Source organism: Pan troglodytes, chromosome 20 (genome assembly GCF_028858775.2).
Source record: "Pan troglodytes isolate AG18354 chromosome 20, NHGRI_mPanTro3-v2.0_pri, whole genome shotgun sequence".
Classification (NCBI taxonomy): domain Eukaryota; kingdom Metazoa; phylum Chordata; class Mammalia; order Primates; family Hominidae; genus Pan; species Pan troglodytes.
Window position 1 is genome coordinate 49611936 of NC_072418.2, and position 24666 is coordinate 49636601.

The 24666-nt window shown below is 50.9% G+C and overlaps 1 protein-coding gene across 8 annotated transcripts in view; it reads right to left on the reverse strand.

The window, feature by feature from the left end:
* Positions 1-24666, reverse strand: part of PRKD2 (protein kinase D2) — a 43565-nt gene that overhangs the window by 3968 nt on the left and 14931 nt on the right. For 7 of the 8 annotated variants that reach the window (XM_016936282.3, XM_016936281.3, XM_063801935.1 and 4 more), the window contains 11 exons: positions 22799-22876; positions 22563-22716; positions 19484-19601; positions 18908-18985; positions 15629-15887; positions 13684-13736; positions 13486-13558; positions 12353-12459; positions 11290-11451; positions 3402-3500; positions 110-377 (listed from right to left, as the gene is read on the reverse strand). In XM_016936282.3, coding sequence (XP_016791771.1) covers positions 110-377; positions 3402-3500; positions 11290-11451; positions 12353-12459; positions 13486-13558; positions 13684-13736; positions 15629-15887; positions 18908-18985; positions 19484-19601; positions 22563-22716; positions 22799-22876 — 1449 coding nt within the window. The remainder of the gene's footprint in view (positions 1-109; positions 378-3401; positions 3501-11289; positions 11452-12352; positions 12460-13485; positions 13559-13683; positions 13737-15628; positions 15888-18907; positions 18986-19483; positions 19602-22562; positions 22717-22798; positions 22877-24666) is intronic. The other variant, XM_054673534.2, reaches the window with a different exon arrangement.

Consider the following 24666-nt stretch of genomic DNA (forward strand, 5'->3'; position numbering starts at 1 on the left):
CCCAAGGTGCCAGGCTGTTTCCGGGTCCACCCCCTTCTCATGGCTCCGCCCACTTCTCCAGCCCCACCCCACAACCCACCCGCCCATGGGGTAGGTGGGCCCCAGGCACCTCCAGCTGAGATGTGGCTCCAGGGGCTGGCCGGGTACATGAAGGCGGCGTTCTGGATCTGGTCATTGATGTCCTCATCCTCGTTGAAAGGGAAGGTGCCGCTGAGGCTGACGTACATGATCACGCCCACTGACCACATGTCCAGCGAGCGGTTGTAGCCCTGGTTGAGCAGCACCTCGGGCGCCAGGTAGGCCGGCGTGCCCACCACTGAGCGGCGGAACGACTTCTCGCCGATGATGCGAGCAAAGCCAAAGTCACACAGCTTCACCTGCAGAGGGCAAGGGATGGAGGCTCCACCAGGTGATGGAGCCGCACCCGCCCCAGCATCCCCACCACACCACCCTCCATGGTATTCCAGAGAAAGCTGGATGCTGGTTTGAATCCAGGCTCCTCGGCTCACTAGCTGAGCAACCCTGGGCAGGTGACTTCCCCCCTCTGTGCCTCAGTTTCCCCATCTATAGGAAGAAGAGCAGAAGAGCACCTATCTCAGAGGACTGCCATGATGGTTAGTGAATTAAACCATCCAAAGCCCACAGGACAATATTTGGCATTCAGTTGGTGCACAATAAATGCTAGCTGCTGCTATACCTCTGCCACCTCCAATGGGTCGCTGTTTCCTCTTTTGAATAATGCAGATTTTTAAAAATAGCCTCAAAATATACATGATTGGGGCGTGGTGGCTCACGCCTGCAATCTCAGCACTTTGGGAGGCCAAGGAAGATGGATCATTTGAGGTCAGGAGTTCGAGACCAGCCTGGCCAACACGATGAAACCCCATCTCTACTAAAAATACAAAAATTAGCACACGCCTGCGGTCCCAGCTACTCAGGAGGCTGAGGCAGGAGAATCGCCTGAACCTGGGAGGCAGAGGTTGCAGTGAGCCGAGATCACACCACTGCACTCCAGCCTGGGTGACACAGCGAGACTCCGTCTCAAAAAACAAACAAAAAAAACATGAAACATAATGGAGATCTTAATAGTCCCTACCTTAAAGGGTGCTTGTTTAGACTGAAAGAGAAATATATGCAACGTGTTAGGAGCAGTGTCTAGCACAGAATGAGCCTCGATGATCTCAGGTCAAGGACCTAATTTCTCCAGGCCTTGATTTTGTCATCTGTATTGGGGGGTTGTTGATAGCAGCCTCCTCTCAGGCTTTCCTGGGGATTAGGTAGGAGTGGGTGCTGACTGCGGTAGCCGGCAGACAGTATGGTGTATGCCTACCTTTCCTTCATTGTTTTATTTTTTTTGAGACGGAGTCTCGCTCTGTCGCCCAGGCTGGAGTGCAGTAGCGTGATCTTGGCTCACTGCAACCTCTGCCTCCTGGGTTCAAGCAATTCTCCTGCCTCAGCCTCCTGAATAGCTGGGATCACAGGGACCCGCCACCATGCCTGGCTAATTTTTGTATTTTTAGTAGAGACGACATTTCACCGCATCAGCCAGGCTGGTCCCAAACTCCTGACCTCAGGTGTTCCTGCTGCCTCAGCCTCCCAAAGTGCTGGGATTACAGGCATGTGACACCACACCTGGCCCCATTCCCTCACTGTTAATGGCTGCAGTCTAAGGTCATGGACAGGCTTTGGAGCCAGCAAGACCTGGGTTCAAGGTCTTGCTCTGCTGCCTACCTCTCAGCCTTGGTTCCCAGCTCTGTTCATGTACTGTCCCTTCCCTGTTCAAAACCCTTCCTTGGCTCACTGTTGCTTGCAGGATAGAGTCCCAAATCCTTGAAGCCTGAAGCCTCTGTCACCTTTGAAACCAGCCGCGCCCCAACCCCTGAGCTGAATCTCAATGTGACAGCCACCCTTTCCTGAGGTACTCTGCCCTTTCTACAGATCTTATAGCTCTTTCTCTTTTCCAAGATCTATGCTTTCCTATGGATCTTTTTTTAAATTTTTATTTTATTATTATTTTTTTGAGACGAGTCTTGGTCTGTCGTCCAGGCTGGAGTGCAGTGGTGTGATCTCGGCTCACCGCAACCTTCACCCTCCTGGGTTCAAGCAATTCTCCTGCCTCAGCCTCCTGAGAACCTGGGATTACAGGTTCCCGCCACCATGCCCAGCTAATTTTTGTATTTTTAGTAGAGACGGGGTTTCGCCATGTTAGCCAGACTGGTATCCAACTCCAGACCTCAAGTGATCTGCCCGCCTCAGCCTCCCAGAGTGCTGGGATTACAGGCATGAGCCGCTGCGCCCAACCAGAAAACTTTTAAATATGTTTGGAACAACTTGGGCATGTCAATCTATTTCCCCAACTGTTATACACACCAGATTTTGAAGACATAGTATGAAAAACAAGCAGAATATTTCATTGAGTTTTGTTTCTTTTTTAAGAGACAGGGTCTTGCTCTGTCACCCCAGCTGGAGTGCAGTGGCACAATCATAGCTCACTTCAGACTTGAACTCCTGGTCTCAAGCCGTCTTCCCATCTTGGCCTCCCAAAGTGCTGGGATTATAGGCATGAGCCACCTCCCCTGGCCTTAATAATTTTTATGTTGACTACATGTTGAATAAAGTGCTATATGTTGGGATAAACTATATATATATATATATATATATATATATATATATATATATTTTTTTTTTTTTTTTTTTTTTTTTTTTTTTTTTGAGACTGAGTCTCGCTCTCTCGCTCTGTCACCCAGGCTGGAGTGCAGTGGTGTGATCTCGGCTAACTGCAAGCTCCGCCTCCCGGGTTCATGCCATTCTCCTAACTCAGCCTCCCAAGTAGCTGGGACTACAGGCGCACACCACCACGCCCCGCTAATTTTTTTGTATTTTTAGTAGAGAAGGGGTTTCACCGTGTTAGCCAGGATGGTCTCGATCTCCTGACCTCGTGATCTGCCCGCCTCGGCCTCCCAAAGTGCTGGGATTACAGGCATGAGCCACCGCACCCAGTCTTTTTTTTTTTTTTTTTTTTAAGAGACAGCTCTCACTCTGTTATTCAGGCTGGAGTGCAGTGGCACAATCATAGCTCACTGCAGCCACCAACTCCTGGGCTCAAGCAATCCTCCCATCTCAGCCTCCTAAGCAGCTAGGACTATAGGCACACGCCACCATTCCCGGCTATTTTTTTTTTTCATTTTTTGTATAGATGAGGTCTCGCTATGTCGCCCAGGCTGGTCTCAAACTCTTGGGCTCAAATGATCCTCCTGCCTCAGCCTCTCAAAATGCTGATTACAGGCAAGAGCCACTGTGCCTCGCCCCCACATCTTGATTAGTATAATCCCCTTCCCCACCCCCACCCTGGCCATCAGTGTTGCCTGGATTTCCCCAAATCAGGAGGGGACATAACTGACCTGAGGAAATGGGTCCGCTGATGCCAGCAACACGTTTTCTGGTTTCAAGTCACAGTGGACAATGTTCTTGAAGTGAAGGTGTCTCAAAGCCACCAGGATCTGAGGGGAGCAGATGGGCCCAGTAAGAAAGGTAGATAGGTACTCAGCCAAATCCCAACCTCAGCAGCCAGCCCTCCAAACCCATCCATACCTTTTTTTTTTTTTTTTTGAGACAGAGTCTTGCTCTGTAGCCCAGGCTGGAAGTGCAGTGGCATGATCTCAGCTCACTGCAACCCCTACCTCCTGGGTTCAAGTGATTCTCCTGCCTCAGCCTCCCAAGTAGCTGGGACTACAGGCTTGCACCACCACGCCCAGCTAATTTTTTTTTTTCTTTTTGAGGCAGAGTCTCACTCTGTCGCCTGGGCTGGAGTGCAGTGGCACAATCTCGGCTCACTGCAACCTCTACCTCCAGGGCTCAAGTGATTCTCCTGCCTCAGCCTCCCGAGTAGCTGGGATTACAGGCGCTGGCCACTATGCCCAGCTAATTTTTTCTATTTTTAGTAGAGATGGGGTTTCACCATGTTGGCCAGGCTGGTCTCAAACTCCTGACCTCGTGATTCCCCCACCTTGGCCTCCCAAAGTGCTGGGATTACAGGCGTGAGCCACCGGGCCCAGACTTGCCCTGATAATTTTTTCTTTTATTTTTAGTAGAGACAGGGTTTCACTATGTTGACCAGGCTGGTCTCAAACTCCCGGCCTCAAGTGATCCACCCACCTCGGCCTCCCAAAATGCTGGGATTACAGGCGTGAGTGAGCCACTGTGCCTGGCCCCATCCATGCCTTCCTACACACCCCTGCAGACACCCCAGCCAGGGAAACAGGAGGCACTGGAGCACCAAAGAATCTCAGAATCATAGAACCATTTACACTTGAGAGATAAGAGTTAAATGTAAACTAGAAAGTCTGGGCTAGATGAGAGGGGCTGTGAAGACCCCAAGATCTTCTAGCATGTGGTAAACTCCTGAATGCTACTCACAGAGCAGGCATTTCCAAGATCCAACTATGTGATTCTATTTTTTTTTTTTTTTTTTTTTTTTTGAGACAGAGTCTTGCTCTGTCACTCAGGCCGGAGCACAGAGGTGGGATCACAGCTCACTGCAGCTCAACCTCCCAGGCTAAATCCATCCTCCCACCTCAACCTCCCTAGTAACTGGGATTATAGGCACACACCATCACACCTGACTAATTTTTGTATTTGTAGAGACAGTGTCTCACCATGTTGCCCAGGCTGGTCTCAAACTCCTGCACTCAAGTGATCCACCCACCTCAGCCTCCCAAAGTGCTTGGATAACAGGCGTGAGCCACCCCATCTCACCCATTTTTTTTTTTAAGAGATGGAGTCTCCCTCTGTCACCCAGGCTGAAGTGCAGTATCATTCACTACAGCCTCAAACTCCTGGGGTTAAGTGATCCTCCAGCCTCAGTCTCCCAAAAAGCTAGGACTACAGGCATGTGCCACCGCCACCATGTCGGGCTTTGATTCCTTTTTTTTTTTTTTTTTTTTTTTGAGAAGGCCTCCTGATTCTCCTGCCTCAGCCTCCTGAGCAGCTGGGATTACAGGCACACACCACCATGCCCGGCTAATTTTTGTATTTTTAGTAGAGACGGGGTTTCATCATGTTGGTCAGGCTGGTCTTGAACTCCTGACCTCGTGATCCACCAACCTTGGCCTCCCAAAGTGCTGGGATTATAGGCGTGAGCCACTGTGCCCAGCCTGATTCCATTTTTTAAAAAAATATTTTTCATCCTTACAAAAAACTTTGGCTGGGCATGGTGACTCATGCCTGTAATCTCAGCACTTTGGAAGGCTGAGGCAGGTGGATCACCTGAGGTCAGGAGTTAGACACCATCCTGGCCAACATAGCAAAACCCTGCCTCTATTAAAAATACAAAAATTAGGCGTGGTGGTGGGCGCCTGTAGTCCCAGCTACTCGGGAGGCTGAGGCAGGAAAATCGCTTGAACTGGAGAGGTGGAGGTTGCAGTGAGTCGACATCGCGCCATTGCACTCCAGCCTGGGCGACAGAGCGAGATGCCATCTCAGAAAAAAAGAGTACCGACCTTACAGGTTGCTATAAGGTTTAAAGCATATCTAAAGACGCATGTAAAACGCTTAGGATAGCTAACCACTGTATGTTAGCTGTTACTGTTGTTGTTATTAGTTATTATTTTTGTGATGGCTTGTTGGTAAATATATTTGTTTGTGTCTCTTAAATAAAGCTTCTCCTGCTGTATCTGTTCGTATGATAAGGTGAGCTGATTGAAAAAAAAAAATTACCATTTGTAACCATTCATCTGTGAGAATCATATTTCTTGATTCTCTGTAACTCAAAATGCCAAGTACACCAGAAGCATAGAGTGTTGTACGACTGCAATTATTATCTGTCTCGGAGTTTAAATACTTGTGTATCTGTCTCAGAGTTTAAATATTTGTGTTTATTCTGATTGTTTTCTTTTTTAAAAAATTTTTTTTGTAGAGATGGCATCTCGCTATGTTGCCCAGGCTGGTCTTAAACTCCTGGCCTCAAATGATCTTCCCACCTCAGCTACCCAAACCTTGAGATAATAGGCACGACCCACCATGCCTGACCAACCTCCTCATTCTACAGACTGGGAGACCAAGCTGGAAAGATGCATGTGTTGTATATGTCATCTCCAGATTGTTTTTTTGAGATGGAGTCTCACTCTGTTGCCCACGCTGGAGTGCAACGGCATGACCTCGGCTCACCACAAATTCCGCCTCCCAGGTTCAAGCAATTCTTGTGCCTCAGCCTCCCCAGTAGCTGGGATTACAGGTGAATGCCACCACACCTGGCTAATTTTTGTATTATTAGTAAAGATGGGATTTCACCATGTTGGCCAGGCTGGTCTCAAAACTCCTGACCTCAGGTGATCCATCTGCCTTGGCCTCCCAAAGTTCTAGGATGACAGGTGTGAGCCACCTCGCCCCGCCCATTTCCAGATTTTGTCAGTTGATTTTCTCCCAGTTCATGTGAACAAAGAGGGCAGGTTAGGCCGGGCACGGTGGCTTACGCCTGTAATCCCAGCACTTTGGGAGGCTGAGGCGGGCAGATCACGAGATCAAAAGTTCAAGACCAGCCTGATCGACATGGTGAAACCCCATCTCTACTAAAAATACAAAAATCAGCCAGGAATGGTGGCGTGTGCCTGTGTTCCCAGCTACTCAGGAGGCTGAGGCAGGAGAATCATTTGAACCTGGGAGGCAGAGGTTGCAGTGAGCTGAGATAGCGCCACTGCACTCCAGCCTGGGCAACAGAGCGAGACTCCATCTCAAAAAAAAAAAAACCATTGGCCGGATATGGTGGCTCACGCCTGTAATCCCAGCATTTTGGGAGGCCGAGGCAGGTGGATCACGAGGTCAGAAGTTCAAGACTAGCCTGGCCAACATAGTGAAACCCCGTCTCTACTAAAAATACAAAAATTAGCCCGGTGTGCTGGGACGCGCCTGTAGTCCCAGCTACTCAGGAGGCTGAGGTGGGACAATCGTTTGAACCTGGGAGGCAGAGGTTGCAGTGAGCTGAGACTGTACTATTGCACTCCAGCCTGGGTGACAGAGTGAGACTTTGTCTCAAAAAAAAAAAAAAAAAAAGAAAAGAGGGCAGGTTGGAAGCTAGATAGATCCAGACTCAAATCTTGGCTGGAAAGCTACTTGGCTGTGACCTCGAGGGAGACTGCTATCTCCCTGAGCCTCAGTTTCCTCATCTATAAAATGAGGTTTATAACAATACCTACCTCCTAGGATGGTGGTGAGGCCTACATAAGCTCAGGAGGTAAAAGGCTTAGCACAGGGCTTAGGTGTGGGGCAGGCAAGAGCCCAGAAAGCAGAAATCTGCAGAGAGAAAGAAGAGCGAGCAGGCAAAAAGAGAGGAAGAGATGAAGGCCAGAAAGAGAAACCCCCTCAGCTGCTGAAAGCAGCCACCTGTGAGAACCATGATTCCTTTCCACACCTGAAGTCTGGATGTGGCCGGGCACGATGGCTCATGCCTGTAATCCCAGCACTTCAGGAGGCTGAGGCAGGCAGATGACTTGAGGTCAGGAGTTTGAGACTGGCCTGGGCAACATGATGAAACCCCATCTCTACTAAAATTACAAAAATTAGCCAGGCATGGTGGCACACACCTATAATCCCAGCTACTCGGGAGGCTGAGGTAGGAGAATCACCTGAACCCAGGAGGCAGAGGTTGCAGTGAGCTGAGATGGTGTCACTGCGCTCCAGCCTGGGCAACAAAGCGAGACTCTGTCTCAAAAATAAATAAATAATAAAGTCTGGATGAGGGTACATCAGTGGGTTTCTGTCCCCACCCCATAAGCCAGCCTGACAAACACAGGCACACTGCCTGAGAGGATAAGGGTGCTGGGCCAGGGTAAAGGAAACACAGCAACGATGGCTCTGAGACCCACAGAGATGTCTCAGAAGAAGGCAAGGCACCCACCAGAGGGAAGCCTTTCTAGGGAGGATGTGAAACACAGAAACCACAAAAGGGGATATTTAACATCGTAAAAGTTCCACTCTATGTCCGGCTGGACGCAGTGGCTCATGCCTGTAACCCAGAACTTTGGGAGGCTGCAGCAAGAGGACCACTTAAGCCCAGGAGTTCGAGACCCAACATGGCAAGACCCTGTCTCTACAAAAACATAAAAAAAAATTAGCCAGGTGTAATGGCTCATGCCTGTGGTTCCAGCTAACTCAGGAGACTGAGATGGGAGGATCGCTCGAGCCCAGGAGTTCAAGACCAGCCTGGGCAACACGGCGAGACCTTGTCTCTACAAAAACATTAAAAAAAAAAAAAAAAAAAAAAATTAGCTGGACGTGGTGGCTCATGCCTGTGGTTCCAGTTAACTCAGGAGGCTGAGATAGGAGAATCGCTTCAGCCTAGGAGTTTGAGGCTGCAGTGAACTATGATTACACCACTGCACTCCAGCCTGGGTGACAAAATGAGACCCTGTCTCAAAAAAAAAATAAAATAGGCCAGGCGCGGTGGCTCACACCTGTAATCCCAGCACTTTGGGAGGCCGAGGCGGGTGGATCACGAGGTCAGGAGATCGAGACCATCCTGGTTAACACAGTGAGACCCTGTCTCTACTGAAAATACAAAAAATTAGCCGGGCGTGGTGGTGGGCACCTGTAGTCCCAGCTACTTGGGAGGCTGAGGTAGGAGAATGGTGTGAACCTGGGAGGCGGAGCTTGCAGTGAGCCGAGATGGTGCCACTGCACTCCAGCCTGGGCAATAGAGCAAGACTCCGTCTCAAAAAAAAATAAAAAATAAAATAAATAAAACCCTATGGTAAATAAAAACTAAATATAAAATAAAGAGGCAAACACTGGGATAAAACCATTGAACAATATAAGTGATAAGAATCTAATGTGCACCTCCACCAAAAAAAAAGAAATGCAGAACAGAGGCCGGGCACAGTGGCTCACGCCTGTAATCCCAGAACTTTGCGAGGCTGAGGCCGAGTCAGGAGGATCACTTGAGCCCAGGAGTTGAAGACCAGCCTGGGCAACATAGCAAGTCTTTATAAAAATGTCTTTATAAAAATTAGCCGGGTGTGATGGCTGATGCCTGTTGTCTCAGCTACTCAGGAGGCTGAGGCAGGAGAATTGCTTGAACCCGGGAGGTCAAGGCTGCAGTGAGCCATGATTGTACCACTGCACTCCAGCTCGGGTGACGGAGCGAGACCCTGTCTCAAAAAAACAAACAAAAAGCACAGGCACACAAGGAAAATCTGTTTGAATATAACACAAATGAGTTTGACATCACTAGTTAAAAGCAAAGATCCTAGATTCAAATCCCACCAGTTATGTGACCCTGGACAAGATATTTGATGTCTCTGACCCTCAGTTTCTTCAACCATAAAAGAGGATTGATAATAATAGCACCTACTGCACAGGTTACTATGAAGATTAAATGAGTTTGAAGAGTGCTTGGCACATAGTAAGTGCTCAATAAATGTTAGTGACCACATTATTTATCATCACCATTATCAGCCTCCCTTGTCCTAGCCCTGCTCACCTGAGCTATCACTGTCTAAGAATGGGGCTGTATTGGTCATCCCTGTGTCCTCAACACTGCCCAGCAAGGGACCAAGCACAGAGCAGGGACTAGGGAGTGTTTGTTGACCAACTGAATGAATGAATGAGAGAAAAAGGGCTGCTTGCCCCTTTTTTCTATTGTTTGGTTTTGAGACAGGGTCTTGCTCTGTCACCCAGGCTGGAGTGCAGTGGCACGGTCATAGCTCACTGCAGCCTCAACCACCTAGGTTCAAGAGAGCCTCTCCACTCCCTTCCTCCCAAGCAGCTAGGACTACAGACATGTGCTACCAGGCACCACATCCAGCTAGGTTTTCTATTTTTTTTTTTTCTTTTTGTAGAGGTGGGATCTCACTATGTCGCCTAGGCTGGTCTCCAACTCCTGGCTTCAAGCAATCCTCTTGCCTGGGCCTCCCAAAGCACTGGGATTACGGGCATGAGCCAGCCTGTTTTTGAGATGGGCTCTTGCTATGTTGCCCAGGCTGGCTCAAACTCCTGGGCTCAAGCAATCCTCTGGCCTTAGCTTCCTGAGTAGCTGGGATTACAGGTGTACCCCACCATGCCTGACTCCCCTTTTTTCTAGATGAGTCAAGTCAGGTCCAGGGAGCCTGACTGATCATTTATTTTTTATAATAAAAATAGCTATCATTACTGCTAGTCTATTTTTTTTCTATTATTATGATTACTCTTTATTATTATTATTATTTTTTTTTTTTTTTTGAGACGAAGTTTCACTCTTGTCCCCCAGGCTGGAGTACAATGGCACGATCTCAGCTCACTGTAACCTCTGCCTCCTGGGCTCAAGGGATTCTCCTGCCTCAGCCTCCCGAGTAGCTATGATTACAGGTGCCTGCCACCATGCTCAGCTAATTTTTGTATTTTTAGTAGAGACAGGGTTTCACCATGTTGGCCAGGCTGGTCTCAAACTCCTGACCTCAGGTGATCCACCCGCCTTGGCCTCCCAAAGTGTTGGGATTACAGGCGTGAGCCACCGCGCCTGGCATACTCTTTATTATTTTTAATTGTTATTGTCATTATTATTTTTCTTTTTTCTTTCTTTCTTTTCAGAGGCGGGGTCTCGCTATGTTGCCCAGGCTGGAGTGCAATGCCTCTTCACAGATGTGATCCCACTACTGATCAGCACGAGAGCTTTGACCTGCTCCATTTCCAACCTGGGCTGCTTTGCAACCTGGTGGTCCCCTACTCCTGGGAGGTCACCACATGGATGCCAAACTTAATGAGGACACCTGATCAGCACAGAACTCCTGGGATCAAGTGATCCTCCTGCCTCAGCCTCCTGAGTAGCTGAGACCACAGACACGTGCTACCATGCCCGGCTTATTTTTTCTATTATGGTTATTATTACTTCTGTACAATTATGGTTCCTTTTTTTTTTTTTTCTTGAGATGGAGTCTTGCTCTGTCGCCCAGGCTGGAGTGCAGTGGTGCGATCTCGGCTCACTGCAAGCTCCATCTCCCAGGTTCACACCATTCTCCTGCCTCAGCCTCCCGAGTAGCTGGGACTACAGGCGCCTGCCACCATGCCCGGCTAATTTTTTGTATTTCTAGTAGAGACAGGGTTTCACCATGTTAGCCAGGATGGTTTCGATCTCCTGACCTCGTGGGCCTCCCAAAGTGCTGGGATTACGGGTGTGAGCCACTGCGCCCAGCCTGATTATGGTTTCTGTTATCTGCTATTGTGACTCCCGCAAGTGTCTGCTTGACCCCCTAGGCATACAGGGCCTCTCCAAGCCGACACCTGATGGGGAGGGGCGGGTGGCAGCGGGCAGGGCAGACGCACCTGGGTGATGAGGAACTTGGTGAGGCGCTCAGGCAGCCGGCCCTTCTCACTGGACAGGATCATCTCCAACATGTCCCCATGCAGCTTCTCCATCACCACAAACACTTTCTCAGGCGTCTCGAACATGCACTCCAGGTTCACGATCCCGGGATGCCGCAGGCTCTGCAGGGTGGGGAGCGGGGTCAGGGCCCAGGTCACCCACAAACTCAGACCCCAAAGGGTCAGGTATAGGAGCAGGAGGATGACAAACAAGGAGAAGGATGTCCCTGGGGTATTGGCACTCGGAGAGGGAAGGGGGCTTCCCACAGGCCAAGACAGAACAGGCCCACCTCCACCCCACCTGCCAGGTGCCCAGAAGGATCTTTTTTTTCTTTCTATTTAAATATAGAGATGGGGTTTCGCCATGTTGGCCAGGCTGGTCTCAAACTTCTGGCCTCAAGTGATCCTCCCACCTCAGCCTCCCAAAGTGCTGGGATTACAGGCGTGAGCCACCATGCCCAGCCCAGAAGGATCTTTACATCCTGAAATTCTGGTGGAGGCCCAGGGTTGCAGGAGGGAGGAGGGGGAGCTTGGAGAAATGGGGAGAGCTCTGCACATCTGTATCTTTTAAATCCATACCCCCTCTCACATTCTCCAGTCCTATCCTGGCCTAACCCCTCTCTCCCACCCAGATCCCCACTCAGCCTCCTGGCTACAATCACTTCCCTTTCCACCCACCCTCCAGATGGCAGCCTGAGGGATTTTCCTAACGTACACACCTGATCCTGCCCCTCCCTTGCTCAAAAGCCTTCTGTGGCTCCCCAGTACCCTCAGGAGAAAGTCCAAAGGGTCTGGCTCCGCCCTCCTCCCTGGCCTCGTCTCCCAGTACCTCCTTTCTAGAAAACCTCATGCTCCCTCTCACCAGGCCTTTGTACAGGCTGGTCCCTCTGCTAAGAACACCTTCTCCCCTTCAGTCTCAACATGCATATGCCCTCCCCCCGGAAGCCTTCCCTGACCACCCCTACACTGGGTCAGCTGGCCCATGAAAGGAAGAAGCAGAAAGGGAAGGCGGCCTGGTGGTTACCTGCAGAATGGCCACTTCATTCCGGAGCTGGCTCTCCTGCTTGGTAGGGAAGCGCAGTTTGTCAATGACCTTAACTGCCACGTCCCGGCCTGTCTTCCGGTGTTTTCCTGCACAGGGAGTAGAAGAGATGGGAGATGAGAGAGCAAGACCACCCAGTCCTGGCAGGAGTATCTCCACCTCTGCCAACCTCTGCCCCCCACCATGGAGACAGCCAGAGTTGGGCAGAGTTGGAAGGCCCCAGGAGATATGTGAAAAGGCCACCTGAGGTGCACCTTGGGAGTAAAGGCAGAAAGAAGGAAAGCAAAAAACAAACAAAAAGCTCCGAAGAAGAGAAAGTATAACATGGGAAACTGGATTTATAACCAGTCGGAATCTAGCATCTAGTTTTGTGTGACCCATAAGAGTCCTGGGGACAGGGGAGAGACACCAGCACCAGGGGAGGCAGACTGACCCTATTATACAGAGAAGGAAACTGAGTCTTAGAGTTTAGAGTGTAGAAGTTACCCTCCCTGTCCTATTGAACTCCGATCTAGCTCTGTGGCAAATCAAAGTGTAAAATTTACCACCCCCCCCATACAATCAGAATCTAGGATTTAGCCTGTGGCCAATCAGAATGCAGAATCTACCCTCCAATCCAATCAGAATCTAGGATCTAGCCCTGTGGCCAATCAGAATGCAGAATCTACCCTCCTATTCAATCAGAATCTAGGATCTAGCTCTGTGGCCAGAGTGCAGAATCTACCCTCTTATCCAATCAGAATCTAGGAACTAGTTCTGTGGCCAATATGAATGCAGAATCTACTCTGTCCAATCAGAATCTAGGTTCTAGCTCTGTGGTCAATCAGAGTGCAGAATCTACCTTCCCTATCCAATCAAAATCTACCTCTGTGACCAATCAGAGTGCCGGATTTACCCTTCCTATTAATAACAGGAGGAATGTCCATTGGTTTTTCCCAATGAGAAAAGGAGAACCTGCAATCAGTCCACCAAGGATCTAGCTAAGCCAATCAACATGGGAGGTGAGCATGTGACCAATCAGAAAGGAAGGGCTGGAGCCAGAAAGAAAGGGCTGGAGCCACAGCAGCTTCCCCCAGCCCCGGGCTCCCTCTGGGTTAGCTCTGAAGTGTCCTCACCTCCATAGACCACTCCAAACTGCCCTGAGCCCAGCACTTCGTCAGGGAAGATCTGGTAGACAGTGGCAATGTCCTACAGGGTGAAGACAGGGCAGGTCAGGGGTGCAAATGGAAATGGGGAAGGGGGAGTCAAGGAGACGAGAGAGCTGGGGAGGGTTTGTGGGAGGGGAGGGCATCAGGTGGGGGCAGGAGTCTCACCACATTCTCTTGGATCTGACTGTTGGACACAGAGATGCTCAGAGAAGCTTGTCCTAGGGAGAGGGGAGAGACAGAGGTGAGGGGACTCCAGGCTCAGGATTATCTCCACCCATACCTGCAAAAGCAGACTTGGGAGTCAGGCCACCCAGATTTGAATCCAATGTTCGATACAATGTGCAACTTCAGGCTGGTGACTTGTCCACTACGAACCTCAGTTTCCTCATCTAGAAAATGGGAATAATAAAAGGACCTCCCTCATAGAGCCACCAGGAGGAGTAAATGAGATGTGCTGAGTGGCTAAAGGAGTGATGTTACAGATGATTTTGCTGAGCATTTTACCCCAGGATCTCAGCACCAGGGGAGGCAGACTGACCCCATTGTACAGAGAAGGAAACTGAGTCTTAGAGGGAAAGCCCAGACTGACTCCTGCATCTTCCCTTGAACTTTTCCCCCTACAAACCCAACCAGAGCCAGACATTTCTAAAGTCCGATCCTTCTGCCATTTGAATGTCTCTCTCTTCCACCAGTCTAGGCCCCTGCTCGCCCCCCAACTCTGGGTCCTCACCCCACAGCCCCTTCCCTGGTCTCCTTGCCCCAATCCTGCCCCTTCCTACTCACCTCCCACAGAGAAGCCAGAGGGATCTTACTGAGGCACAAGACTGACCCTGTCCCTCCTCTGCTCACAACTCTGCCATGGCTCCCCAGTGCCCTCAGGAAGAAGCCTGAGCCCCTTAAATGGCCTAAAAGCCATGGCCTAGACCCTCATCTACCTCTGACTTCTACCCCCAACATGCTATTCCTGACACACTGGCCTCCTTGCTGGGCCTCAAATACAGCAAGCTCTCTTCTACCTTCTGGTCTCTGCATATGCTGTTTCCTCTGCCAGGAATACTCTTTCCTTCATCCTAGACTTAGCTAAATCCTCCTCATCCTCAAGTGTAAGCTCAAATGTCACTCCTAGGACCAAGTTGGATTACTCTCGCAAATGCTCTGCATCACACTCGTTGCTTGTATGGGTTAATGATCAATGTCTGTCACCCACACTGGATTATAAGCTCTAGAGGGTGGGAACCTGGTACTCTCTCAACATTTTTTGCCTCTGCCTAAAATGACCTCCCATTTTCTTTCCCACATCTCACCCTGCCTCGGCCTCCAGATCTCAGTTCAGATGTCACCTCCTCCAGGAAGCCCCCCTATATACCCAGATTGGGTCAGGTACCCCTCTGGGCTCCTCCAGCTCCCTAGCTTCCTTGTCCCAACCCTGACCACCCTGGACTGTCACTCTCTGAAGATGGGTATTCTGCCCTACTGGACTCTGAGCCCCATGAGGGCAGGTCTTGGGCTGTCCTGGCCACCACTGGGTCCCCAGCACTGTCCCGCACAGAGGAGGCACTCAGTAAGTGCATGAGGACTTATCAGCACCTGGGACAAGGCTCATGGAGGGGAAGTGATATGCCCAGGGCCACATATCAGGCCAGGAGCTTAACAGAGATTTGCTGTGGATTTTTGTTGTTGTTGTTGTTTTTTCTGTTTTGGAGACAGAGTCTTGCTCTGTCACCCAGACTGGAGTGCAGTGATGCAATCATGACTCACTACTCCCAGGCTCAAGCAATTCTCCTGCCTCAGCCTTCCAAGTACCTGGAACTACAGGTGTGCGCCACCACACCTGGCTAATTGTTTTTATTTTTTGTAGAGATGGAATCTCATTATGTTGCCCAGGCTGGTCTTAAACTCCTGGCCTCAAGTGATCCTCCCTCCTTGGCTTCCCAAAGCGCTGGGATTAACAGGAGTGATTAACAGAGTTTGAACCCAGGCCTGCTGAGTCCAGAAGCTGCGTTCTCAACCCCACCATTGCCCACTTTCCTCTTTGGCCCTTCCATTCCCCAGAACCCTGCCCCACCCATCTAGACCTATTCTCTCAAGGACCCGGGGTGGGAGGACTTACTGTGGGGCGCATGGCCTGGGGCGCTGGGTGCGTCCTGAAGGATGACGGGCATCAGGGCCTGGCGGATGGCTGTCTCCCAGCCCCGGGCGGCCTCAGCCCCCTGCCCACTTGGCCCACCCGGAGTCCCGCCAGGCATCTCGCCCACGAAGTAGGTGGCATTGGCAGTGACGATCTCAAAGCAGTGTGGGTTGGTGCCCGGCGGCACAAGGCTGAAGTTCTGGGCGGACTCCACCGTGAGGATTTCTGACAGTGGAATTTCCTGCAGGACGTGGAACCAGCACAGGTGAGGATGCCAGGCAGACCCTGGAATTCTAGTGCTTACCCAGAAGGATACACAGGATCCATGTTGATAGGGATGGGCCTGGTTTGCACAGTGGTCAGACAAGTTCCCAGTAATTCTAAGCCTGTTCTCACTGTTCTTTTATAATTACTGGCAGAGGCCAGGTGCGGTGGCTCATGCCTGTAATCCCAACACTTTGGAAGGCCGAGGCGGGCAGCTCACTTGAGGTCAGGAGTTCGAGACCAGCCTGGCCAACATGGCAAAATCCCGTCTCTACTGAAAATACAAAAATTAGCCAGGCGTGGTGGTGTGCGCCTGTAATCCCAGCTAATCGGGAGGCTGAGGCAGGAAAATCGCTTGCACCTGGGAGGCGGTGGTTGTAATGAGCCAAGATCGCACCACTGCACTCCAGCCTGGGCGACAGAGTGAGATTCCGTCTCAAAAATAATAATAATAATAATAATTACTGGCAGAAGTGATATTGAAGCAGAGACCAGAAAGGTAAGAAGAAGCCAGTTGGCAAGGAGTAGGGGAACAGCATGTGCAAAGGCCCTAAGGAAAGGCTATGCTCAAAAGCCAAGCTGTATCCCCATCACCTGGGCGGTGCCTGGACATAGTAAAAGCTTGATAAACATTTGATGGCCGGATGTGGTGGCTCGTGCCTGTACTCCCAGCACTTTGGGAGGCCGAGGTGGGCAGATGGCCCAGGAGTTCAAGACCAGCCTGGGCAACACAGTGAGACCCCAGCTCTACAAAAAATTTAAAAATTAGGCATGGTGCCATAAGCCTGTAATCCCAGCACTTTGGGAGGCCAAGGCAGGCAGATCGCTGGAGCCCAGGAGTTTGAGACCAGCCAGAGCAACACAATGAGACCCCCATCTCTACAAAAAATAAAAAAACTAGCCAGGTGTGGTGGTGCGCACCTGTAATCCCAGCTACTGTGGAGGTGGGAGAATCATTTGAGCCAGGGAGGCAGAGGTTACAGTGAGCCATAATCATGCCACTGCACCTGGGAGACAGGGCAAGAGCCTGTCTCAAAATAAATAAATGGGCCGGGTGTGGTGGCTCATGCCTGTAATCCCAACACTTTGGGAGGCCAAGGTGGGCGGATCACAAAGTCAGGAGTTCGAGACCAGCCTGACCAACATGGTGAAAGCCCATCTCTACTAAAAATACAAAAATTAGCCAGGCGTGGTGACACACCTATAATCCTAGCTACTTGGGAGGCTGAGGCAGAAGAATCACTTGAACCCCGGAGGCGGAGGTTGCAGTGAGCCAAGATCGCGCCACTGCACTCCAGCCTAGGTGACAAAGCGAGATTCCGTCTCAAAAATAAACGTTTGATAATAAATGGAGGAAATGAGGCCACACAGGGCTTTGCGGGCCACAAGGAAGAGCCTGGGCTTTGTCCAAGGGCCCTAGGAAGCCACTGAAGGCTTTTGAGCATCATCCGCTTGTGTGCGGAGGGCAGATGGAATAGAATGAGATGGAGACAGAGAACCAGGAAGGAGGCTGAGGGGACCCAGGCGGGACAGAAGGCACAGGGACCATGGGGTGGGAAACGTGTCAAAAGAGGAAGGAGGGAGGTAGGAGAGAGGAAAGAATGAGTGACTTAGGCAGCCCATAAAACCAGGTGATGACATGGACACGTCGGGGGGGCATGGTGAGGACAGCATTTTATTTTATTTTATTTTTTTGAGATGGAGTCTTGCTCTGTTGCCCAGGCAGGAGTGCAGTGACACGATCTCAGCTCACTGCAACCTCCACCTCCCAGGTTCAAGCAATTCTCCTGCCTCAGCCTCCCAAGTAGCTGGGGTTATAGGCACCCGCCACCATGCCCAGCTAATTTTTGTATTTTTAGTACAGACAAGGTTTCACCATATTGGCCAGGCTGGTTTCGAACTCATGATCTCAAGTGATCCACCCGCCTCGGCCTCTGAAAGCGCTGGGATTACAGGCGTGAGCCACCATGCCTGGCCAAGGACAGCATTTTAGATGGTGTGGTCTGAGCAAAATGGGAAGATGATAAGGAACCAGCCATGGAAAGTTTAAGGAAGACGCTCCAGGGCAGGTAACAGCTGGAGTCCAGGTTTTATTACTCTAAGACAATGGGAGCCACTGGGGGGTTTGACGGTTTTAATAAAGACTCCCCTGGCTGTGGGGGAAATGACAGAGGTTGTGAGGTCAGAAGCAAGGACCCTGCAAGGAGAAGGCTGAAACCATCCAGGTGGAAGACAGTGGCTGGGACACAGTGTGGGCATGGGAGGTGGTGACGAATACGCACACATAATGCAATACATTAATTATAAAGAAATAGTGAGGCCGGGCGCGGTGGCTCATGCCTGTAATCCCAGCACTTTGGGAGGCCGAGGGGGGCATATCATGAGGTCAAGAGATCAAGACCATCCTGTCCAACATGGTGAAACCCCGTCTCTACTAAAAATACAAAAATTAGCTGGGTGTGGTGGCATTCACCTGTAGTCCTCGGGTGGGAGGCTGAGGCAGGAGAATCGCTTGAACCCGGGAAGCGGAGGTTGCAGTGAGCCGAGATCGCGCCACTGCACTCCAGCTGGGCGACAGAGTGAGACTCTGTCTCAAAAAATAAATAAATAACAAAAAATAAAGGAATAGTGAGAACAGCCTTAGAATTACTGGGAGCTTAATATATACCACGCCTTAAGCCGATTGGTTTAGTGGATTGGCTCTTCGAATTCTCGCACCAGCCCTGAGGTGAGTATTAGCATTTGAGGCATTTTACAGGTGAGAAGCGTGAGGCACTGAGAAGTAAGGGAACCTGCCCGGAGTCCCCCTCGCTGGAAAGTGGTGGAGCCAGAATCGGATGGGCAGCACTTGCTGATGAGCTGGAAGCAGGGAGGCTGGGGGTGGGCAGAGGGTGTGATTTGCAGGATCTGTCTGGAGTAACTGGGGGTAGGAGGAGGTGTGGGAAAGTTTGTGGGCACAGCGGGAAGTCCGAGGGAGCTGAAAGCCCGGCGGCTTACCTTATAGTATCTGTTGGTCGTGTTGTTCTGGAAGAGCGTGATACACTTGCAGTCCAGGCGCCAATAGTGCCGCTTTCTCTGCAGAGATGTTTGAAGAGTCACGTGAACCGCCAGACTTTCCTGCCCAGTCCCTATCCCGTGGAGCTGCTTGGGGCTCCAGGTGCCTGGAGCACCACGTGCACGCCCTAACTCTAGCACCTACCCCACGCCGTAACCCCACCCCACCACACGCCCTAACCCTAGCCCCGCCCCTAGCCTTAACCCTAGCCCAGCCCCCACGCCCTAACCCCAGACTCGCCCCCACTTAGCCCTCTTCCTCCAGCCAAGCTCCTCCCCTAACTCTAGCCCCGCCCCCGACCTTGCCCTGAGCCCCGGGTCTTCCCTAACTCCTGCCGGTTGTCCCACCCTTATAGCCCACACTTCTAATTCTAGCCCCGCCTCCAGCACGGCCCAGCCCACTACTGGCCCCGCTCGCGCCTAGCTCCAGCCCCACCCACCTAGCCCCGCCTACTCAAGCTGAGCCGCCCCTCTTCCAGCCTTCGCTCCGCCGTACCCGGCCCCGCCCCGGCCACTCACCAGCGTGTCCTTGTTGCTGTAATGAACCACCCAACCCTCCCGCAGCGTGGTGCTGGATTTCCGCGTCGTGTGTCGCACCGATTGCACCACCCTCATTAGGGGGATGTACCCCAGGGAGCTGCGAAGGAAGAGGAAGGGGTGAGAAGTCACATGCAGAAAGTGACCATGCTGCTTGGGAATGCAGGGGGCATCTCTGGGAAACTAGGGAGTTGGGGACTGTTTTTGTTTGGTTGGTTTTTGTTTTGACATTTTCCCCCCAACACACACCCGGGAGTTGCTTTTTGTTTGTTTTTTAAGAGGCTTGCTCTGTCACCCAGGCTGGAATGCAGTGGTGCGATCTCGGCTCACTGCAACCTCTGCCTCTCGGGTTCAAGCGATTCTCGTGCCTCAGCCTCCTGAGTGGCTGGGACAATCACGGTGACCATTAGGTGCAAGCCACCACCCCTGGCTAATTTATGTATTTTTAGTAGTGATGAGGTTTCACCATGTTGGCCAGGCTGGTCTCGAACTCTTTGCCTCAACTCCTTCCCTAACTCCTGCCCCTAGTCCCACCCTTATAACCCACCCTTAGAATCCGTTCAAGAGATCCATCCGCCTCGGCCTCCCAAAGTGCTTACAGGTGTGAGCCACCACGCTGGCCCAGAAGGAGATTCTTGAGAGGGCTTCTGTAGTAGGCCTTTCTGAAGTCAGGCTGCCTAGCAAATTACCTAACCTCTTCATGCCTCAGTTTGTCCACCCAAAGGGGATGCTATGATGAGTGGAAACCTTTCTACGGAGCTTAGTACAGTGCCTGGCATACAGAGGACCTCCAGTAAGTGCTAATTGGTATTTAGTCCAGCAATTGTGGAGCCAGCTGTGTGACATTGGGTAAGTGATTCAACCTCTCTGGGCCTCACCTCCCTCATTTGTGCAGATGCTGTTAGTACAGTAAGGAAGGTCTACAGAGATTAAGTGGCCTGCTGGGCATGGTGGCTCATGCCTGTAATCCCAACACTTTGGGAGGCAGAAGTGGGGGGATCACTTGAGGTCAGGAGTTTGAGACTTGACAGATTAAGTGACTTGCTCAACTCTGGAACCAACAATCTCTGGATCCCTGTGCTAGATCAGAACCTGGGTGGCCTTGATCACATCTCTTTGCCTGAGACTCAGTTTCCCCATCTGTGAAATAGGCTGCCTCTCCCCACACCCGCCACCCCCAATCCCTCAAGGTCCAACTCTTGACAGTGTATGACTGTGTTACTAGGCATTCCCAGGAAAGACGTGGGAGAAAGGGAACCTGCGGCTTCAGGCTGCTTGGGTTGGGAGGCACCACAGGAAAACACTCTGTCGTCACTGTAACTGGCTTACCCATCCCCTTTCTGTCCAACCCTCTTCCCCTCGCCCTCCCTGCTGCAGCTACATGGGTCTCTTTGCTGTCCCTGGAACACGGTGCCTCCACCCAAGGGCCTTTGCGCTCGCTGTTGCCTCTGCCTGGAAGCCTTTTCCCCCAGAGCCCCACAAGGCTCCTTCCCTCCCCTCCCTTCAACTGCCACTTCCTCAGCGAGGTCTCCTTGAAGGACCCTAAGATAGCATGTCCCCCATTCTCCATCTCCTCTTGTTTTAATCACCATTACCAATACCCGATGCTATGGATGCATTTATTAGCTGTCTCCCCGCTGAGGCAGTCAGCTCCAGAAGGGCAGACTTTTACCTCTTTTGTTCATAGCTGTGTGCTTGAACACAGCAGGTGCTCATTAAATATTTTCCAGTGCACCTGTGAGGGTGCCCCCTTACCCCTACCCCAGGTTTATCACCCTGTGGGGTAGGTACCTCATCGCCCCAGGAGGAAACCGTGGCACACAGGGAAGCGCCTAGCAAGTGAAGTGGTAGAGCTGGGATCTGGGCTGTCACCCTCCAGCACCTGTGTGAACTGTGCTTTCTCAATAAACATTCACGCCACACCCAGATAGGAAGTGCCTGATCTGAGCCAGTCCTGTCCTAGGTACCTGGGAGGGCAGAAAATATCCTTGCCCTCATGCACCTGAGCTCACATTCCAGTGGAGCTAAGTATGAACTCCGTGTATAGTTTAAAAATGCATAGGCTGGGGGCACAGTGGCGCACACCTGTAATCCCAGAACTTTGGGAGGCTGAGGTGGGAGGATTGCTTGAGCCCAGAAGTTCAAGACCACCCTGGGCAACATAGCAAGAGCCCCTATCTCAAAAAAAAAAAAAAAAAAAAAGAAGAGGAATATAGGTCAGGCGCGGTGGCTCATGCCTGTAATCCCAGCACTTTGGGAGGCCGAGGCAGGTGGATTACCTGAGGTCGGGAGTTCAAGACCAGCCTGACCAACATGGCAAAACCCTGTCTCTACTAAAAATACAAAAAAAGTAGCCAGGCATGGTGGCGGGTGCCTGTAGTCCCAGCTACTTGGGAGGCTGAGGCAGGAGAATCGCTTGAACCCAGGAGGCAGAGGTTGCAATGAACTGAAATTGCATCACTGCACTCCAGCCTGGGCAACAAGAGTGAAACGCCGTCTAAAATTAGCCAGGGATAGCAGTGCATCCCTGTAGTCCCAGATACTCGGGAGGCTGAGGCAGGAGGATCACCTGAGCCCAGGAGTTTGAGGTTACAGTGAGCCACAATCACACCACCGCACTCCAGTGGGCAACAAAGCAAGACCCTTTGGGAGGCTGAGGCGGGTGGATCACTTGAGCTCAGGAGTCAGGAGTTCAAGACCAGCCTGGGCAACATAGGGTAGACCCTGTCTCTACAGAAATACAAAAATTAGCTGGGTGTGGTGGACAAGCCTGTGGTCCCAGCTACTCGAGAGGCTAAGGTGGCAGGATCGCTTGAGCCCAGGTGGTCAAGGCTGCAGTGAGTCAAGACTGCACCACTGCACCAGCCTGGGCAACAGACCGAGACCCTGTCTCAAACAAAAAATTATTTTAAAAAAATTGTAGTGCTTTAAAAGGTTTGCCTCAGGAACTGGGAAAATTTATAAATATAAGGTGATGTCAGCCCATTGTAGAGAAAAAGAAATTGAGGTTCACTGTGCAGGTTCACTTCCCCCAGGGTCTCTTGGAGGGTTCTGTGTATACCTCTGGGCCTTGCCTCCCTCGCCTTCCTCCTCCTCACTGGCGTGGAGCGCATTCTCTGAGTGGGAGCCAGGGATGACACCGGAGTCCTCTGACTCATCCATGAGGGCGCTCTTGTCAGCCTCGCTGAAATCGGTGGCCTCCTCCATCGGCACATCTGTGGGGATGGAGGCATCAAAGGGGTCTCCACCCAGTCCTGCCCCTTCCCCTTTCTCCCCAGCATCCCCCCAGCCTCTCACCTCCATTGATAAGGGCCTCCCCCAGGCAGTCATTAGGGACGCGGGTGGCGCAGCGTTTGTGACAGTTAAACTTGCAGTCTGGTAGGACAGGGAACAAGGGAACGGGTGAGAAGGGGAAGAGAGGTTACCTGGAAGGCTTGAACCTTGACCCTAAGCCTCAGGCTCAAAAGAGTCTACTCTTGCCGTCTGGGTAAGAACACTGGCTGCTGCTGCCCTGGTCATTTTCTCACTTTCAGCCACAGTTTTCCTAACTATCGGGGGGTCTTGATTAAGTAGGAGGGCTAGACTCAAAATCCCGACGACTGCCGGGTGCAGTGGCTCCCGCCTGTAATCTCAGTATTTTGGGAGGCTGGGGAGAGCAGATCATTTGAGGTCAGGAGTTCGAAACCAGCCTGCCCTACATGGTGAAACCTCGTCTCTACTAAAAATACAAAAATTAGCTGGGCGTGGGACTACAGGCACCCACTACCACGCCCAGCTAATTTTTTTGTTTTTAGTAGAGACGGGGTTTCGCCATGTTGGTCAGGCTGGTTTCGCGCTCCTAACCTCAGATGGTCCACCTGCCTTGGCCTCCTAAAAGTGCTGGGATTACAGGCGTGAGCCACCGCGCCCGACTTGTGTGTGTGTGTGTGTGTGTGTGTGTGTGTTATTGGTTCTAATGTGCTGTGACTAGACTCTGAACACCCTAGGGCTGGGTTCCTCAACCCGTGACACTAACACAGTGCCCAGGATAATTCCTTGTTTTAGGGCACTTGCTCTGTGTATTGTAGGATGTTTAGCTGCATCTCTGACTTCTACCTACTGGATGCCAGTAGCACTATCCCAGCATACCAAACAAAACCATCTCCAACCCTTGCCAAACATCCCCTAGGAGCGAAACGGCCCCTGGTCAAGAACCATTGCTGTAGAGTTCAGTGTTTCCACAGTTCTAGGGACACTATACATCGAAGATTCTAGAGTTTACTAAAAACCTATTTTATGAAGGTTCTATGATTCTGTATTTCTTTTTTTTTTTTTTTTAAGAAACAGTCTGGCTGTCACCGAGACTAGAGTGTGCAATGGTACAATCTCGGCTCACTGCAACCTCTGCCTCCCAGGCTCAAGTGATCTTCCCACCTCAGCCTCCTGAGTAGCTGAAACTACAGGCACGCACTACCATGCCCGGCTAATTTTTCGTATTTTTTGTAGAGATGGGGTCTTTCCATGTTGTACAAGCTGGTCTTGAACTCCTGGGCTCAAGCAATCCACCCACCTAAGCCTCCCAAAGTGCTGGGATTACAGGTGTGAGCTACTGCCCCTGACCTGATTCCGTATTTCTAAGGCTTCAGAGTTTGATGTCCAAGTTTCTAGAACTCTAGACATCTATGAATCTAAGACTCTTCAATGTCTTCTAAGACTTCTAAGACTCTTTAATGACTTCTAAGACTCTTTAATGTCCAAGATTTTAGGGTGTTATATATCTAAACTCTAAAATTTGACAGTTCTAGGGTTCTACAATTCTAGGCTTCTCTACCTCCAGAATCTGCAGATTCCAAGGTTCTAGGATTATATACATACAAGATTCTAGAATTTGATGTTTCTATGCTTCTTTAGCTCTAGGCTTCTAAGATTCTAGAATTTGATTGTTCCAGTAAATTCTTGAATTGTATGTTTCTAAGTTTATGTGGATCTAGGCTTCTGAGGTTCTAGAATTTTTTTTTTCTTTTTTTGAGACAAGTTCTTGCTCTGTCACCCAGGCTGGAATGCAGTGGCACAATCACGGCTCACTGCAGCCTCAACCTCCTGGGCTCAAGCAATCCTCCCTCCTCAGAGTCCCAAGTAGCTGGAACCACAGATGCATGCTGCCATGCCTGGCTAATTTTTAATTT